The 18,733-nt window shown below is 40.6% G+C and overlaps 1 protein-coding gene across 1 annotated transcript in view; it reads left to right on the forward strand.

The window, feature by feature from the left end:
• The window catches only part of PROX1 (prospero homeobox 1), a gene marked incomplete at both ends in the record, with an annotated part of 40,070 nt that extends 27,071 nt beyond the window's left edge, over positions 1–12,999 (forward strand). Inside the window, one exon of the mRNA XM_079728508.1 lies at positions 12,814–12,999. Within this exon, the coding sequence (XP_079584634.1) occupies positions 12,814–12,999 (186 nt within the window). The remainder of the gene's footprint in view (positions 1–12,813) is intronic.
• Between the last annotated feature and the right edge of the window lie 5,734 nt (positions 13,000–18,733).

Here is an 18,733-nt window from a genome sequence, read left to right on the forward strand (position 1 = left end):
AAGCTTGGCTATAAAGATGACAGCAGCCCGGAACAGCTCCAGGCTTCTGGAGTCATGGGTTCCAGATGAGAAGGACAGCCATGAGATGACAGGGTAGCGTGGAAGGAGCCCCAGATTGGAGGGTCTGCCCCTGGCAACACCTGCCTCTGTGGGCTCCACTTTGTTCACCAGTAAAGTGATAAGATTCAAGACAGAGCTTTGTTCTAGCTCTGAAATTCTGCGATTCTAGAACAGAAGACATTATGCCTTCTCTACATAAGTCCTGTGCAGGATGCAAAGCTTTAAGCAGTGACTGTGGAGGCCCTGGGAATACAGATGGCAACCAGGTGGAGCCACTTCCATCCTTGGGGTGCTGCTGTGTCTTAATTATCTCAGTAAAAATCTCCAGGGTGCCCAGTTTAGTGTTCTCCCAAGGCCCTCTTTGCAGATCTTTTAACAGTGGCCTTGGAGATGTGGCAACTCCCTTGCTGGGATTATAGAGGCGAATTTTTCAAATTCATAGACAATTTATTGGCATTATATTTGCTGCCTACTTTGTTGTGGTGGCTAGGGCAGCCAAACAGTGAGGTCATTCATCCAAGAAGCCCTCATGCCTGTGGGTTTTCTAGGAGACGATATGGACCTGAACAAACTAACAGAGAGCCTGTATACCTGTCCCCACACACATTCCACCGAGGCCACAACTCAGCCCAGACAATCGGCCTGTGTAATGCATATTAACTTCTGTAGAATATACAACATCTCCCCTCTTTCAAGACAGAATTAATTGTTTTAGATGTTATAACTACCGTCACTACTAGGCTTGGTTGGTAGTTTTTGTAAAAGCAACATCATCCTTCCCCTTAAGCATGTCCCAAATGATAGTAATCAACCAGGAATGTCTTTTCCACTGGGATTTTATATGTACAAGTTTGTGTTTGGGAGGTATCAAATCCTCACACAGGTCACTTGGATATGTTTTTTCTATCTTTCTTACAGTAATTGTACCCGACCTCTGTTTTTTTTTTAAGGCTACCTTAACGGTGGAAAATAAAATCTGGTACTAAAAATGACTCTTAGTAAAAGGTAATATATTCACTGAGAACAGATATGGGGGTTTGAGTAGGGGTGAAGGCAGAGGCATGGTCAGAAGCAGAAGTCGGCTATGCTTTCAGGCCACTGTACTTCCTTTAATACAGAGAGTATTTTTCAAAGATTTATCATCTTTTTTTTTTTTTTTGGCTGTGCTGCGCAGCTTGCTGCAGCTTCTTAGTTCCCCAACCAGGGGTTGAACCCGTGCCCTCAGCAGCAAAAGCGTGGAGTCCTAACCACTGGACTGCCAGGGAATTCCCAAATATTTATCATCTTAAATGACCTGAAGGTGTACAAAATAATTTGTATGTGGACTCCTGACCCTGCCTTTCAGCAGGGCCAGTCCCAGGTCTCGACAGCATCCTAAGTCTTCCCACCGCAAACATTACCTCAAGACCCATGAGGTGTCGGTAGGGTTCTAGAGGACTTCCAAAGGCTCCTGGGGTTCTTCTGGAATCTGTTTCTCTGACTTTCCAAGCTATTTACCTTTCTTGAAAAAGGAATGTCAAAGCCCTTCACAAACCTCTTAGGTCGCTTTTGAAATACGGCTCATGCTTAGTTTTGCAAAGGGTAATCCTGGAGGAGAAACCCATAGAGTTCCCTAGAACACAAAGCAGAATTTTTCTGACTTTTTTGCCTTTCATCCCAGTCCCTTCCCAAAACAACCCAGATATTATTGGGGATGCATCAGCTGTTGTCAGCAGAGAGGCGGTGTCTCCCATGACCTGGTGTTCTCCGAAGCTCTGTTCATTTAGCATCCATATCTCCCAGGGCCTTCTTTGGTGCTTACACTGGTCAATGCTATTCTCATTGTCCTGCCTCAACCCCGCTTCCTAGCAATTTCTCCCTAGGCTTCTCCCTCACATTGCTCCATCCACATGAATCAAGGGCACACACTAGTTTTGATGCTAGCCTGGGCAAAGCTTAATTATGAAGGAAAACCTCTGCAGAAGACAATCACGTAATGCATTCTCCAACGAAACAGGAGTAACTGCGGATTATCTGGGCCCCAGCTTCCTTCACGCAATATTGGAGAGTTGATGCCATGTTGTTGTTGAATAATCTCCCATCCAAGAAGAGCAGCAAGCTTGGCCCCATTTATCCTACTGCCTCACCCAGTCATGGTAGCAAAAGTTAAACTTCAAGCGCTATCAGCCTGTCTTGAACTCAGACGCGGTTGGCACGTAATTCATGGGGTTGACTTGAAGGGAAGTTAGTTAAGGCGGCAGAGTGACTGGTATACTGCTTATTTTTCCATCGAAGCTGTTTCATTACCTGTGTCACGAAGGAGGGATAGATTCCTCCATAGTAGTTCGTTTGAATATTTGCTGGCGGGAAAGCTCCTAACGAAAAGCTCCCTGTCAAATCAGGGCAAGACTGAGGTCCACCTAGCTCTTCGCATCTCTCTGTGTGGTCCATTAATTATTCCTGTAGACACGGCCAGCCTTACACGCATCTGAGGAGTGGCATGACAATGTAGGTTGAATTCGGGTACGTTGATCCCAGCTCCCCTTGCAGGAACAACTAGTGTGCTGACCCAGTGAGGGCCACAGGATTAGAGAAGAATGAAAGAGCATTAGGCCTTCAGAAAAGTGGTTCGCTCTTAAGTTTGGCCGAGAGCAGGGTTTGGCACACTCTGGCCTACAGGCCAGATCTGGCACTGAATCTGTTTTTTATGACCCTTGCTAAGAAGGGTTTTTATATTTGTAAAGCATTGTGAAAAAGAAGAATATGCAGCAAAGACCAAATGTAGTCCACAAAGCCTATGTATTTACTGTCCAGCCCTTTATAGAAAAAGTTTGCCGACCCCTGGCTGAGGCTTTTTCTCTCTTTGGTAGAACATGAACTCTCTGAGATCCTTTCTAGTTCTGAAGTTCCAAAACTATGCTTCTTTGATGCCGTAGTCTCGGTCCAGATCTTATCCGAACAGCCTACCAGATGTGTCATTCCAGCAGAGAGCTCACCCTTGTTTTTAAGATGGGAGAGTATCTTTATAGTCTCTCGGGGGTGGAGGGTTGGGAGAAAATATGAGATTTTAGGTTTTGAGGCCTTTTCTATGATTTTGTTTTTGTTCTATTTTGATTGATGCTCATTTAAACTTGGAGTCATGTGTTGAGACGTTGTTTGGGAGAGAAGGAAAATTTAACTCATTACAACAAATAACATGACAGCTATTGTATTTCCTAAGACATACAACACCAAGACCTCCAAGCATGAGCAAACAAACTAGCCACTTTAGGCATATTTGGTGAACCAGATTTCAGCGGCACAAAATAATTTTGACAACCTCATAGAGTTTATTATAAAGACATTTGTCATTCCATTCCCAGCAAGCTAGTACTTCCTTTTCTGGGGCTGTGGGAGACATGGTTTTATTTATCTTGGTATCTATAGACAAAGTTGCCAATGGGATGTCTACACAGTTTAAAATGTATACACAAATTATTAACAGGTAGCATCGATGTGAAGGCAGTCTTTTTTATTACCTAAAGTCACAATTTTTCCAAATGCTCAATCCCAGCACATTTTATCAATGTGTATGTTATCAACATCTGAAAGGTATAGGAATTTTATTGTGAATTCTGTGTTTTGTGAATACCCACTCTTAAAAGGTAAAAGATTCAAATTCAGATGAGGAAACAAAGGAACTCCTCAGGGCAGCCTTGGCCCTTCCTTCGTGCTGTTGAGGGAAGTCCACGTGAGGGCTGATGGCCAGGCCCATACGGCCACACCGCAGACCAGAGTCCACTGCCTGGCATCCTTTGCCATGGCATTCCACTGTCCAGTCCAGGTAGATCCTTAACCTCCTTCCTTGCAGTTCCCATGTGACTATTCGTTCTTTTTATTACATTCCCTCCAATGGACTGTTTGCACCATGTCCTAGCCGGGCGCCACTTTGCCAGCATTTATAAGAGCTGGTGTGGCATCAGGGGATGGCGGGCAATTTCACTCGGAAGTGTATTCCCACAAGCTCAGTGCAGGTCCCTGCTGTGGCCACAGACAAGAGACAGGCTTTCCTTTTGCCACTTTTCCTAATTATCCCTGCAGTTCTTGCAGGCTGGCTGAGAGAAACCTTGAGGCTGTTGTGTGGATCTCACCCACTTAGGGTCCTTCCCCCGGCCCTTCCCCAGCTTGACCTCCCCACCCCCAGCTCCTCCCTTGCATATTAATATGACATTGCATGGTGCTCACAGAACGGAGCAGCTTCCACCAGCTGAAACCTCTGATCCCAAACCCACTAGAGAGTTTGGCTTTTGGATTTTGGCAAGAAAGCCTGTTGCCCATCAGGTCAGCATGAATAAAGATTTCTTTCTTCCTTTCTTTTTTTAAAGTCAAGCATCAACTGCCACTGCCCCCAGAGCTCTTTTTCTCAAGACAATTTAACCCCTTCTCCCAAGTACACTTATTCTCTATTCTGAATGTGCGCATTATTTTGTTTTTCTCTTTTCCTGTGAGACAACCAAGAAATCCACCCTATGTAAAATTTGAAAGCCAGATCAATTCTAAACCATCTTATCATTTTTAAAGTATGTTTATCCAGCTTTGTAGGAAGAATGAGCAGACTGTTTGAAGGCCACATACTTTTCAAACCTTGGTTGCAACACGTTTGCCCCGTTTTGAAACTGTCTTTATCAGGCCGAGAAAACGAAAATCTATTTGACAAAGTGGCACTCTGGCCAGTTTATCTTGCAATATGGCTTTAGTTCACTGAGTCTATTGATTTCCTTAAATTAATGTTTACAGAATGCTACTGAATTTTGCTCAACAGAACATTGTTCTTTTGAAGGTTTACAAAAAATTGATACAGACTGTTACTGCCATGTGTTCCTTTGCTTAGACGGAGGAAACATGGCGGGGGGGTTTTCTTTTTTCGTTGTTTTGTTTTAAGGATAGCCTTGAACTCTAGCCACTTCCTATAAACATTTAGCCTTCACATATTTAAGTAGCAAAACATGTAAGTAGGAGGTGAGCCCACTCATAGGCCTAAAATTGTGTGGGCATCACACTAACCTAATCCTGTAAGGTCCCTGAAAGCTGAAGCCACCTGGAGCATCAGAGTCAAAGAGACTTTAGTCTGAAGCCCGATTGTGGCTGCAGAATCTTCCTCGGACTCATTCGGTGTAGCGTCTGCAAGCAGTTTTGTAGCCAGTGCTCCCTGAATGATTCCAGTCCTTTGAAACAGAGGTGCGAGCATCCTATTAAAATTTAAACACCATGTAGCCATTTGGTAGGAACTCTTAAATATAACACCTTGCTCTTGGGCTGTGGTGCTCAGTGCCTAATACAGAAAACCTAGTCTCTAGAGTTGATTTTAAAATTGACCTTTCCAGGGAAGCTTATGTGGCCGTTCAGCCCCTGACAGGATTCTAGTCACAATCATGAAATGACTGAAATAAAACTTGGGAAACACAAAGCAACTTTTCTCAATGTGTTGACTCGGCCAATAAAATCAGCCACATGAACCTCCTCAAAGCATCTCTCAAGACACTGCTTTGCATACACTTAATAATCCCAGTGAAATGGCCCCTAGGAAGTGGATGGACCCCTCCTTAAGGTTCTAACCACCACCTTACATTTGGATACTATTTTACGCTTCGCAAAGCACATTCGTGCTTGTTTTCCCATCCAATCCTTCCCCGTAATGAGAGGGCATTGGAACACAATCTCACCATCCCCTGCACCCTTTCTGCCCTTCTGAAGGGCCAGCCAGTCCCCAGCTGTACACGCAGGATAAATGCGTGTGTGACTGCTAAGGGAGACCCCCTAGTCACAGCATCTTGTCACCATCTTTCATAGCCCTGCGATTCCCCTCTTCCACCTCTGGCAGGAGAATTCAGTGAGAGTGAGACAGTGGAGAGGAACAGCAATAACGTATCTGTCCTTCCCTTTTTGTCTGATAATCTCAATGAGGAGTTACTAAAGCATCTGAGTTTATCCATTTAAGTCCCCTCTGTCTGCAGTCTAAGTCCCCAGTTTGTGCCACTGCCGTCAGGAGATATGTCTCTCCTTGATCAATATTTACTTAACAAACATCAGGGATGGGAGAGTTTGTTTAGAGGAATCACGTGCACACTAGGGTGAATGAATGCTCGGGAAAGTACTTCAACTTTGTCTCCTTTCCTAGGATCTCGATGTTTGTGTGTGTGCACATGCACGCAGCCGTGTACAGATGCCCTTTTTCTTTTTAACTTCTCCAAAGGCACTTAGAAGTTGTCTAGAAAAACGCCTCACTGTATATGGTTAGTACATTATGTATCCCTTAAGAGAACTCACAACGTCAATTCAGTTTCAAAACTCCTGGCCCAAAGTTTGCTTTTCCTTTTGTGCGCCAGTACAGGTTAAACATTTTGGAAAGGCTCTTAGGATGAATTAGATGCACAAGCATCTTCCTTTGACCCCTTTCAGGTGAGTGGAAGGGAAGAAAATGCAGAAGGAAACAATAAAAGCAGTTTGATAGGATAACTCTAACTATATACTACTGATGGCATTACATCTTTTTTTAGAAAGCCCAAGGAGAAAAGTAGCTCTCGAGATTTTCAAAACCTCTTACCCAGTTTTCGGAATCAGACGTGTTTGACTCTAATAATAAATACAAACACCACAGTGTTGAAGTTTAGAGATCGCTATTCTTTCAACTTCACTCAAACAATTGCTTGAAGGCTCAAGTCAGTGCCTTCAATGCAGTTGACTTGGAGGCATCTGGGTCTAGTTTGAGGGGTTTTGTTTCTGTGTGGGTAGAGGCTGGAGCGGGGGGGACTGTGGGAGTTATTTATTTATTTGATTTTGTGAATCGGAGCTGTAAAAGCCATCTGAAATATTCATGCAGAATTGTCTGAGAAGCCCGTTTCTGTTTTATTTACTGCACAGTAGACCAGCCACAGCGGATTAGTTCTACAATACCCGTAACAAAAGCCCAACAGCTGATGCATGTGATGTTAGGAGGTGACAAAACAGTTAAAGTATGCTGCTGGCTACAGGCAAGCAGTCAGCAGATGCAGACAAAAGGGTTTGTGACAAGAATAACTCTCTCTCCAAGGCGAGCAGTGAAGAGTATCCAAAATACCAGTACCCTTTTCTCCTTGACATGGTCTTCTTACAGTCAGCATTTTATTGCCCTTTTATAGTATTTTTTTTTTTTAATGGAGGAGGATGAAGAAAGAAAACCCACACACAAACTAATTCACCAAAATACTAGCCAGGATTTTACTTTCCCATCCGTTAGCCACTTCTGCCCATATATATGTTTCCTTTTCCATTTCCCCACTGAAGTCTGAAAAAAAAAAATAGTTTAAAAGATGAACCTAAAAGATGATCTCTCTTGATAAGACTGTAATCTACTGATTGATTAGCTTTGGTTATTGGGGAGGGGCCAGGGAGAGAGGTCAATGCCTGGTTTGTTTTCTGTCCATTTCAGCAAAGATCATTCCACTGATGAAATTAGGCCAGTGGACCAGTTTTTAAAGGGGATGGAGGATGGAAAGGTATCCACGGGGAGCTGTGAAAGGGGCAGAGTTTAGGTCCCCTGCAAGAGGCTGATGGATGAGACTATGGATGTTTCAGAGGTGTGAAAAATCAGCTTCTCTATCTCCAGAAAATAGGAGAGGCTGTCTTCTTTTTAACCTTTGTAATTCCCCTTCTATTCTCTGTGACATTCATTCAGCTGCCAAGAGCGTTTGGCAAGGTTTGGGCCAGTGAGCACACTTCCAGTGACCGCTAACCTTGGTATGTCCTGACACTTATGATGAGTGTCTGCAGGACACAGAAGGCAGGCAGCCTGCTATGTCAGGCTTTTATTATGTACTGCAGAGGCTAGGGACAGTCAGTTTAATAAAACAAATCATCCTTGAAGGTAAAGCAACTGGGAAGAGGAGGAGGAAGACGGGGGGAAAATGTGTCTTTGCCACTCATTCTGATTAAAAAAAAAAAAAGAACAGCAAAACAACCACTCACCCAACACACCGTGTGTGCGCACGCCTGTGTGTGCGCGTGCCTGTGCGCACATACAGGCAACTCAGGCACGGGCTGACAGACCTGAAAACATCCTCCCATTTCTCCTGTTTCATCTAAGCCCACAGGGCCCTCATGTGCTCTGAGGAGACTCAAGTGCAAACAATTGTGATGAAATGGGAGGATGCTGATAGCCAACCCCCTTGAAATATATGAGTGCATTCAAGTACCTCCCTGCGGTGATATTCTCCTCCAAATATCAGGGCAAGGAGAAGCAAGACCATTTGGGGTGAGGTTCCTATATTGGGATGCCTTTTATCAAAGCAAAGTTTCCACTCTCCTCTCCTGAAGAACACTCAGCACAGCAGCTCCCACAATAGCCTCAGAGTCCCAGCCAGAGACTTTGGAAGCCTTTTGTTTTTCCCCTGTGGCATGTCCAAAGGCATGGCCTTCCCTCCCCCTCCCAGCGGCCTGCATTGTCTTGCATTCCAGGGACTTGATTGACTGTTGCCACCTGATGCTGAGGAGATACTCTAGGGTTCATTCTGCAGATTGTTGGGTTCTATTAAAAGAAACCTAGATAAGGGATTACTTGTCACTAAGGGATTTTCTGCAGATGTTTATTAGTGATTGGAAATCCATTAGGTGTGAAGAGGTACTGAAAAAATATCGGCAACACCATTCTCATAACGCTGAATTCGAAGATACCCCCAAAAAAAACATCAGAAAGGACTCTCCCACCCCTTACTCTGTTAAATGGAGTTGGGGAAACTTTTCTGGCAGAGAGGTAAGGGTCTCTTTTTCGTGGGTGATAGTTCTACCTGTGGATGGGATTCCTTGACACTCAGCTCAGTTGCTACACATCAATTTACCTCTCTGGAGCCACCAAAAAATGATTAATTGCTCTAGTACTAGAGGATCTCATTATAACTTTCTTTTACCTAGCCCAATCCATGCATGAGTATTGCCTCAAAGTAAGCAAGAAATTAGCAAACCATTTGCAAAGAATTCATCCCTTCCCAGACATAAACCAATAACCATAGTCTACTCTTGGGAATCTTTTGTGTCATTTGCACTTATTTTGAAGTTACTAGCTCTTCCATGGTTTTTCTAAACCACAGATCCACAGGTTGTCAAGGTTTTGATGCCTCTTATAAGTAGGAAATTGCATTAAAAAGGAGCCATCATGGTTTAATGGAAAGACACCTGGATAAGTTATTTCACATGAGTCTCTTCATCTCATAGAATCTGTTTCTTCAGCTATAAAATGAGTTCTGAGATCTATTTCAAGTCTTTAAATTCTGTTTTCTATCCTTACTTTAAAATTCCTTTTTTTTTTAAGTATTTAGGGAGAAGATAAGTGTGACTCTAGAGCAGTGTAGAACAAAGCAGAAGGCAGGGTCTCATTATGAACTGTTTATCAAAGATGATGTGAAAGAACTCTGTGAAGCATTGTGAGGGATACGCAGACTAGAAGCCAGGACTTCCTCTCTAAGGACATCTTATGATAAATTCATTACAACTAGAAATAAGTAGGTGAAAAGTTAAATAACATCAAGACACAAATACAAAAGATGTTAAAGGACAGCCCAAGATTACTGCCAAAAGAAATGAATGTTTAAAACAGGATAAGACCCACTAAAAACCAGTAACCAGCATGGCGAATGATAAGGAATAACAGGGTGGAGGCTGCACGCACCCCCAAAGAAATTACTTTGAGTTGTTCTCGGGCAAACCCTAGAAATACGCTTCTTCCCTCCTCCAGGGCTGATGCTGTTCTGGATGCACCTCCCTCCTCCGACTGTCTTAAACATCAGCCCTGCTCCCTTGGCCCCTGGCTCCCCAGATCTCTTGGGGGTCCTTGGAGTGGGTGGGACTTCATCTGGAGCCGCTGCCATACCCTCTGTCCCTACAGCTCTCCGCCAGGCCAGGCCGCATCCCCGAGTGTTCAAGGAACACAGATCTTCATCGTGGATCTGTTGCCAATGGCCAGGAAAACCACTCTGATGATGTTTCTGTAGCATTTGGCTAACAGCTCCCAAACCTAGTAGTTAGAGTGGGTAGTTGCACTGCATAACTGTTCTCTAGCCAGAATCCCTCTCTCAATAGCGCCCATTTGATAAAATGTGAAGGATCATCTTTGGGGAAGAGGGAGGGGTACTCAAAAAGGCTGCCTAATGACTTGTTTTGTTTTGTTTTGTTTTTTTTGCGGTACGCGGGCCTCTCACTGCTGTGACCTCTCCTGCTGTGGAGCACAGGCTCCGGACGCGCAGGCTCAGCGGCCATGGCTCACGGGCCCAGCCGCTCCGCGGCACGTGGGATCTTCCCAGACCAGGGCACAAACCCGTGTCCCCTGCATCGGCAGGTGGACTCTCAACCACTGTGCCACCAGGGAAGCCCCTTTTTTAATTTTTTAATTTTTTTTTTGACTTTTTATTTAGTATAAGGTGACTAGGAGGGGTGATTGCTCTTCCAGGCCCTTCCCATCCCACAAGTACTCATGTACGTGCAGGAGGTTGGGGAGAAAATCATCAAAGTTCAGTTGAAAATACAGATGAATTCTCAGCAGGGAATGGCCTTTGGGGTGTATGGGTTTGCACATCCATGGGGGACAAAGTGATGTTTCCATGATTTTCCAGGCAGTGGTGGGGACTGTGTCCTAAGAAACTAGCCAATATCTTTGGGAGGGGCTTCTCAAACTTTTCACTTTTTCTAGATTCTGATCAGCCCCAGATGGGGGCCCTTTTTTTCTGGGGTGTTATTAGGTTTCCTTCAAAGGACAAGTGACTTGCCATGGGATGCACTGAACTTCTTTGTCTAACTCCAAATATGTAAGACAGGGATGTCTGGTATCTTTTTCATTTTCTTTAACAGTTACTATCATTATAAAAAGGTCCACTGCACAAATTGAGAAAAGGCGTGGAGAAAGGAATCAAATGTGTTCAAAATGACAATCCCTCCCTTTTACTTTGGTGAGGGGCAAGTGTGAACCAAGATGAAAATATATACCTCTTGTATATGTGCAGACAGATCTGTCTACACATATAACTACAGTGCATTTTACTTCCTCGTATGTCTGCACTTACTGTAAAAATAAAACATTATTAATGTATAAGTACCCCACTAAAAGAAATCTACAGTGTCAGTGTGTATTTGGAAAATTATGAGTACATGGAATGATTCTGTGAATCCATTTCCTTGTTGTGGGGAAAGATAGGCCATGCTTTACCATGTAACTTACAAAGGATACTGAATAAGTACATCAATAGCTATTCCTTTCCCTAGACAAGACGTTAGACTATTAAATAAACAACTATTTATAAATAATTAATAAACACACACAAAAAACACCCACATATATACTCACTGCTCTGGGAGAAAAGGATTAACACATAGGGATTCTGAAAAGAATATTTGAAGAATGTTTATCTTAGAGTACAATGACTTTGAACAATTCCCTTAATCTCTCTGAGCCTCCATTTTCTCACTGTCAAATGGGGTTAATAATCACAGAGATGTTGGGGGAACTGAATGACATAATTCACATTCAGTACATAACACAGTGCCTGACACATAATAAGCAGTCCAAAAATGTGGGGTTTTATTATTGCTATCAGCTGCATAAATCACTCTCTCATGGAGCAATTCTAATCTCAAGGTAAAGTATTTTCCAATGTAGGATTTTAAGATTCAGTACTAATTTTGTATTTTGGGACTCAGTATCATTATCTTACTCTTTTTTTGTACATAGAGGACAGGTATACCTCAGAGATATTGCAGGTTCCGTTCCAGACTACCGCAATAAAGCAAATGTCACAATAAAGCGAGCCACATAAATATTTTGATTTTCCAGTGCATATAAAAGTCATGTTTATACTATATTGTAGTCTATTAAGTGTGCAATAGCATTATGTCTTAAAAAGTACATACCTTAATTAAAAGTACTTAATTGCTAAAAATGCTAACCATTATCTGAGCCTTGAGTTGCATCTTTTCGCAATAGTAACATCAAAGAGCACAGATAACCATGACAAATATAATATTAATGAAAAAGTTTGAAATATCTCGAGAATTACCAAAACGTGACACAGAGACATGAAGTGAGCAGATACTGTTAGAAAAATGGCGCCAATAGACTTGCTCCACACAGGGCTGCCACAAACCTGCAATTTGTACAAAACGCACTATCTATGAAGCACAATAAAGCAAAGCAAAGCACAATAAAGCAAGGTATGCCTGTACTTTATAGTGCAGATTATTTTAATATACAATTTAACATCTGGGTCAACAATCCTCTGATACAAGCAGGAAACTAAGGTTTTTGCTATCTTCATCTATAAGTGTGGGTTTAGTTTGGTTTATATCAAAGGCCAATTATTATTCTACTTTTGAGAACACATTTTGTTTTCATAATGGAAATATGATTCAAATTCTGAACGATTAGGTGGCGACTTGCTTCTGGAATACACCTATTTAATGAAGTGAGGAATCCCAACAGTATGTCCCCTTTTTTTCTACTCAGATATTCACAATGGAATCCCAGTTTTTCAGTAGTTCTGCATGTATCCTTTGCACAAGTCTTTTTCTAAAACTCTATAAAGCTGTCAACCCCACATTACAATGCTACTATATATAACGACTTTACATAAGAGAATAGAGGCCGGCCATTTTTAGAAAATGCAGGTGCCATGTAAGCCCCTTTCTGAAAGAAAGAACTTAGCTCAATTTCCTTTGAAGAACTGGAGACTTGAAACTGAAAACTTTATTAATGCCATTGTCTCCTTGTATCAGCAGGTTCCAGAGAGATTCCTGGAAGTTGCGCAGATCACATTACGGGAGTTTTTCAATGCCATTATCGCAGGCAAAGATGTTGATCCTTCCTGGAAGAAGGCTATATACAAGGTCATCTGCAAGCTGGATAGTGAAGTCCCTGAGATTTTCAAATCCCCAAACTGCCTACAAGAGCTGCTTCATGAGTAGAAATTTCAACAACTCTTTTCGAATGTATGAATAGTAGCAGTCCCCTTTGGGTGTCCAAGTTATCCGTGTCTAGATTTTGATTTCATATATATGTGTATGGGAGGCATAGATGTGTTACGAAATCAGCTGGTAATTCCTCCTCATCATCTTTCTCTCATTTTCTTCTGTTTTCCATTGCAAGGGGATGGTTCTTTTCCTTCCGCCTTTAGTTTACTTTTGCCCAAGGCCCTTAACATTTGGAGACTTAAAATAGGGTTAATTTTCAGGGAAAAAGAATGTTGACGTGTGTAAAGTCTATATTAGCAAGGAAGGGCATTTTAAAAAGATGCTTCTGCTGGATTGATTGTTTATTGCGCATGGCGGTTGACAGAGGGAGACCCGTGACACAGCACTACTCTGTAGTCAGTGATGTGTCTCTTGTTTTTCCTGCTGAGAAGGTCGGAAAACTCAATGAAACCACTTGATAAACTTAAATATTTTATTTGGTTTGAACTCAGTAAGTCGCTTTTTATCACACATTTAAAAATAATGCCGGTGGCAGATGAACAACTCACTTTTCAAAAGTACCCCCAAAAGGCCAAATTTTAAAAAGAAACATAATCACTAACCGTCAAGTCTTTCCTAGAGAAATGGCAAACACCACAAGCTAGTACCATTTTCTTTGGAGGCAAAGCAGTTTTGTACAAAACTGACTCTTTCAAAATGAGACTGGAAATTCATGTGATTTCTAGTCACCTCTCGAAATTTTGCAATAGGTTCTTCTTGGTAATAAGTAAGTATCTATCGTTCTTCACACAGAAAACCCCCTATAATGTGTTATCATTTTCTATGTATCTTGCTTCAGATACTAAAAGGCACATAAGTTTCAAATTTATTCTTTGCTCAACTTTATGTGGTTTAAAAGAATTATCATTTCTGTTTAATATTTAACACTTTTTTTCAAAAAACACTATTTTCTGAATTCCTTTCTATGGTAAGGAATAAAGAACATCCCAACTTGACCATAAAATTCCTGCCTACACTAGAAGTTTGTTAACAGCTGCTAGCTGACGCGATCTTCCCCTCCTGAGAGGAGTACATATGAGAATGACCTATTTTCCTATACATTTCCACTCTACCCTGATGGATATTCAAAGTGGTGACGGTCTAATTTTTAAGTGTTTCTTCATTTTAGGTACAGCGTTTTAAAGAAATTGATACAGTCTCTTCTAATTCAGAAGCTAGTAATTGACCAAAACGTGAAGAGTGTATAGAATAGGAGAGTTTGGGAGTTAACCCAAAAGACACAATTTCAGCACACATAAGAAAGCTAGCTGCTATTTCATGCTTTCTTCAATGGTTCTCCTCTTTTTTCTTTTTCTTTTTTTTTTTCCACTTTTTCAAAGGTGTACAAAGTCCCATACTTGCTTTTAAAAAAATGTATGGCATTCACACTTGTTTTCTTAGATGGGTTTTGTGTGCAGATGCAGTAAGAATTCGTTTTTTATTCCAATAGTGTTTTCCAGAACCCTCCCTCCCCTTTGGTAACTTGATCTACATCTCCTAACGTGACAAAGTAAAAAAACAAACAAACAAACAAAAAACTGGTATTTAGATCGTATACAACATAAATATCGTTTTTTCCTTGATTTTTATAAAGATTACATTTGACTTTGGAGACTTCAGGTTGACCCATGTAACTAGGTGACCCAGTCGCTGTAATTTAACATCATTTATAAATTCTGCTGATGGACAGGAACGTATGAAGGCAATTATTGTCAGCACAAAGCCTTAAAACCTGCTGACTTTAAGTTAAACGGCACGGTCCTATGATGCCTGCGTCATTCAGGAGACATGGCCTCTTGCGGTGTGGACAGAGTGCAGTGGCCCGGCCTGGAACACCCTGGGCCTCCCTCTGCACCCACAGCCAAACACATCGCCCAGCTCGCAGGCTCCTACACAGAGCCATCAGAGCCAATTTGTTCTTGTTCCGGCTTGTTTGGAAAAAAAAAAAGAAAAAAAAAAGTGTTCGGATAATCATCACATTGGAATAAAATGAAAACCAAAAAAAAAAAAAAAAAAAAAAAAATCCAATCAGCACAAAGTAGGGAAGCAATCTCAGCTTGTGGTCACACACTTTCGCCTTGCTTCACGCCCAAGAGTATGACATTCATTGTTCACATCAGTATAGAACTGGGTCTTTGCTGTTCCGTGTAATTCACATCACCATTGTGTTGCCATTTGCAAGGTAAAAAGCAAAACCGTAATGTCTTCACCTGTAAAGATAGATTGCTAGTATCTTCCTGATCTGGGGCAAATTCAGTATTGATTCCAGACGTATTTGAATTTTTAGTATTATTCTCCCCTGCCTTTCTAATTGAAATAGACAAATTAGGCAAAAATGTGTGTTCACAACCAAATGTTGATACACTTATCTACAATAATATCCTCTCCATGTTCACTGAGGCATAGAAATTGTTTCAGAGTAGAAATTGCAGCGTGAGGAGAAACTCACCTCATTGTCCTGGAAACAGAACTCAATCATTTTGCTTTTAGGTGATTCTTTTCTCTTTCACCGTCATAAGATCTTGTGCCTCCCAGTGCATTGGAAAATGACAAAAGCCTATCTCTCAAAACTCCTATTTAACAAGTTTTCTTTGAATCACCATCTCTCCAATCTTAGCTCAACTCTCACCAAGTAAAAATTGGCAACTTGGGAGAAAGTTCACTTTCTCTGGTGGGAGGGTGAAGGACTAAAGACAGTTTACATAGGGAAACAAAGTCTAAAGTCCATGTTGAAATACCACATTTCCACTTATTTTCTGCTAACCCTAAATTATTTTTGCATCTACACTTGAGGTTATAGTCTGTGCCTAGACCTAAATGCACCAGCGGGGGGATTTTTAAAAATCCTTCAAAATCCCAGTTTTTTCCCACAAGTACAATTGTTCTTGTGCCTTCTGTGGCTTTCGATTTCATCTTTTTGACTTTATTTCCAATTACTACAGCTGCAATAAACACTAGATTTTTTTTCTGGCTGTTTGACATAACGTTGATAGCTATGCATATTTTGTGTCTTTTTAAAACAAAGCAGGAGAATACGTTTTTGAAGAAGAGAATTTTTAGAACAGTTTGATACCGCAAATTATTTTTTCCTCAATTGTTTGAGCAGCATTCGAGTTTTGAAAATTCTTGTAGAAGCCAATTTTTTGTAACTGTGGTGCAAATCTTGTGTTTTCTTAGCCTAATGAAAAGTAGTATAGAAGCAATATTTCATACCATGTGCTATATATGTGTGTGCAGATGTGTGAACATAAAAACACATACACACATATACACACATGTAAAAATATACATATATATATGCGTGTGAAGTGGAAAGCTTACCTTTTCCTATCTAGATTTAAGGACCTATTTTAGGCACTTGTTATGTTTTGTGAAAAGAATGTTCTATTTGCAACAACAAAACATTTAATTCTTACTGTATCTCTGGCTGTTTAATGAGGACATTTCACTTTAAATGGTAAAACAACGTGGAAGATGGTAGAATGTAGTAATTATTTAAGGAAATGTTCACCCACATATTCCTGAAGTTTGCTTTGTGCCTCCAAGTATTATTTCATTAAAGTGTTTTATGTTTGCAGAATCTTTGTTGCTGTGCTAGGGATGTGGGTGAATATCATTTTTAAAAATTTTAAAAACAACAAAAAAAAAGCAAAACAAAAACACTAAAGCAAGAGGGGAACTTTTATAAAGCAATGTAAATATTTAACCTCATGGCTGTTGTTACATAAGACATGAGATTTTAATAAATAACTACATTCTCACAACATCTGTTGAATTTATTAGGAACACTTCAGTGACTGTATAGACAGTTGAAAGCATTCTTGAAAATCCTGCTCTCTACTTTTAAAAGATAACAGTCTCTTTCATCAGATGTCAAGGGCAAGGGTAATGCAGTTTCTGTAAATTTATGAAATTTCTTTTCTATGTACATGAAGACATTCAGTACCGTAACCTCCCTCCCCCCCCACACACATCCATGCATACACATACAGGTTAATATTAAGTCATAAAGCTAAAGATTTGGGGGCTTTAAAAATAAGATGTCCCCCAGAAGCAATCATAAATTCATCAAAGAAAAAGTGGTTTACAGACTCCCCTGAAAGAAGCAGTGTACATGTGAGGACAGAGCAGAATCTCTTTGCCATGTATATTATAGAATCTTCATTGGTGTGAATAGTACAAATGTTTCGTTCTGGTACAAACTCTGTGTTTGCAAATTACAAGAAGCATTGTTTTCAAAAAGCTCCCCTTAAAAGAACGTAACTGGTTTCTATGAGTAAGCAGTTACTGTATTGCACTTATATGTGATGTTGAAGGAAATGCAGTTTTGTTTTCTGTAGATCTGTTGGTTGTAAACCATCCATAAGACTAAAGCTAAAATGCTCATATTCAGAGCTGGGATCAAAACTGGTATTTAACCTTTGCATCTTCTTATAATCATCCTTCTAAGGATATAACGGAATCTGGAAGCATCTGGACTTTGAGTCTTTTCAACTGAGCCCTCTCTCAAACCTGACACCCCCGAAAATGCACAGACATGAACAGAAAAGGCAAACTGGCCCTCTTTTGTGAAAATGGCTTCATTCTTTATTTTTAAAATATTCAAATATTCTCCATAGGTGGGAAAAGCAGTTTAAAATTGTATATTACCACTTCAAAATTAGAATTAGAGAAGCAAATGTATTTGGGGTTGGTCTCAGCAATACCCAGAAAAATCAAAGGTCCTGGCTTCCCCCAATATTGTCCCAGCCATTTCTCATATGTATATAGTATAAACCGTGACAAAACACTGCCTTTATATTATTTAGCAATATGTTGTAAATAGCATTATTAAGCTCTTTTTTTTGTAATAAAGACCCTTTGATTTGAATATAGTACAATAACTGAACTGATAAAGTCAATTTTTGATTTTTTTTTTAGCTAGAGGCAATTTCAATTGTGGATTTTTGTTGTTGTCTATTGTTCTGAAGACTTTGCATAATTTATTGGTTTAATTTATCCTAATTTATTTGATGAAGGTGTACAATTTTGTATTACCAAGGATGTACTGTAATATTAATTGATATGATAAAAAAAACAATGAGACTCCCTGTCCATATTAAAAAGTAAATAAAAAGGTGCAGTAGACAATTGATTTTAAAGTAAAAGTAAAAAATTTAGTTTGGCAGCTACTAAATTTTAAAACAGGAAAAAAAAATAGTTGTGGGGGGAAGGGTGGGAAGGGGGTTTTACTTTGTGTGTTTAAGCTTTTGTATACTCTCCAAACTTTTACCTTTTGCTTTGTACCACTTAAAGGATACAGTAGTCCAATTGCCTTGTGTGCCTTCCATCTTCTCTTAAACTGAATGTATGTGCAGTATATATGCAAGCTTGTGCAAAATAAAATATACATTACAAGCTCAGTGCCATTTGATTTTTTTTAAACAGGTGACATTTAATTTTTGGACCTGTGTCCAGTTGTAGGACAGCCAGCTAGGTGGGACTGTAATATCAGTGATGGAGTTTTCCTTTCTCTCCCCACACTTGGCACTTTATTTTATTTATTTATTTATTTTTGGCCATGCAGCTTACAGGATCTTAGTTCCCCAACCAGGGATTGAACCCATGCCCTTGGCAGTGAAAGCACAGAGTCCTAACCACTGAACCGCCAGGGAATTCCCTGGAGTTTTCTTTTTATTGCGATTCTTAA

The sequence above is a fragment of the Hyperoodon ampullatus genome, assembly GCF_949752795.1.
Source record: "Hyperoodon ampullatus genome assembly, chromosome: 2".
In the NCBI taxonomy this organism is placed as follows: Eukaryota; Metazoa; Chordata; class Mammalia; order Artiodactyla; family Ziphiidae; genus Hyperoodon; species Hyperoodon ampullatus.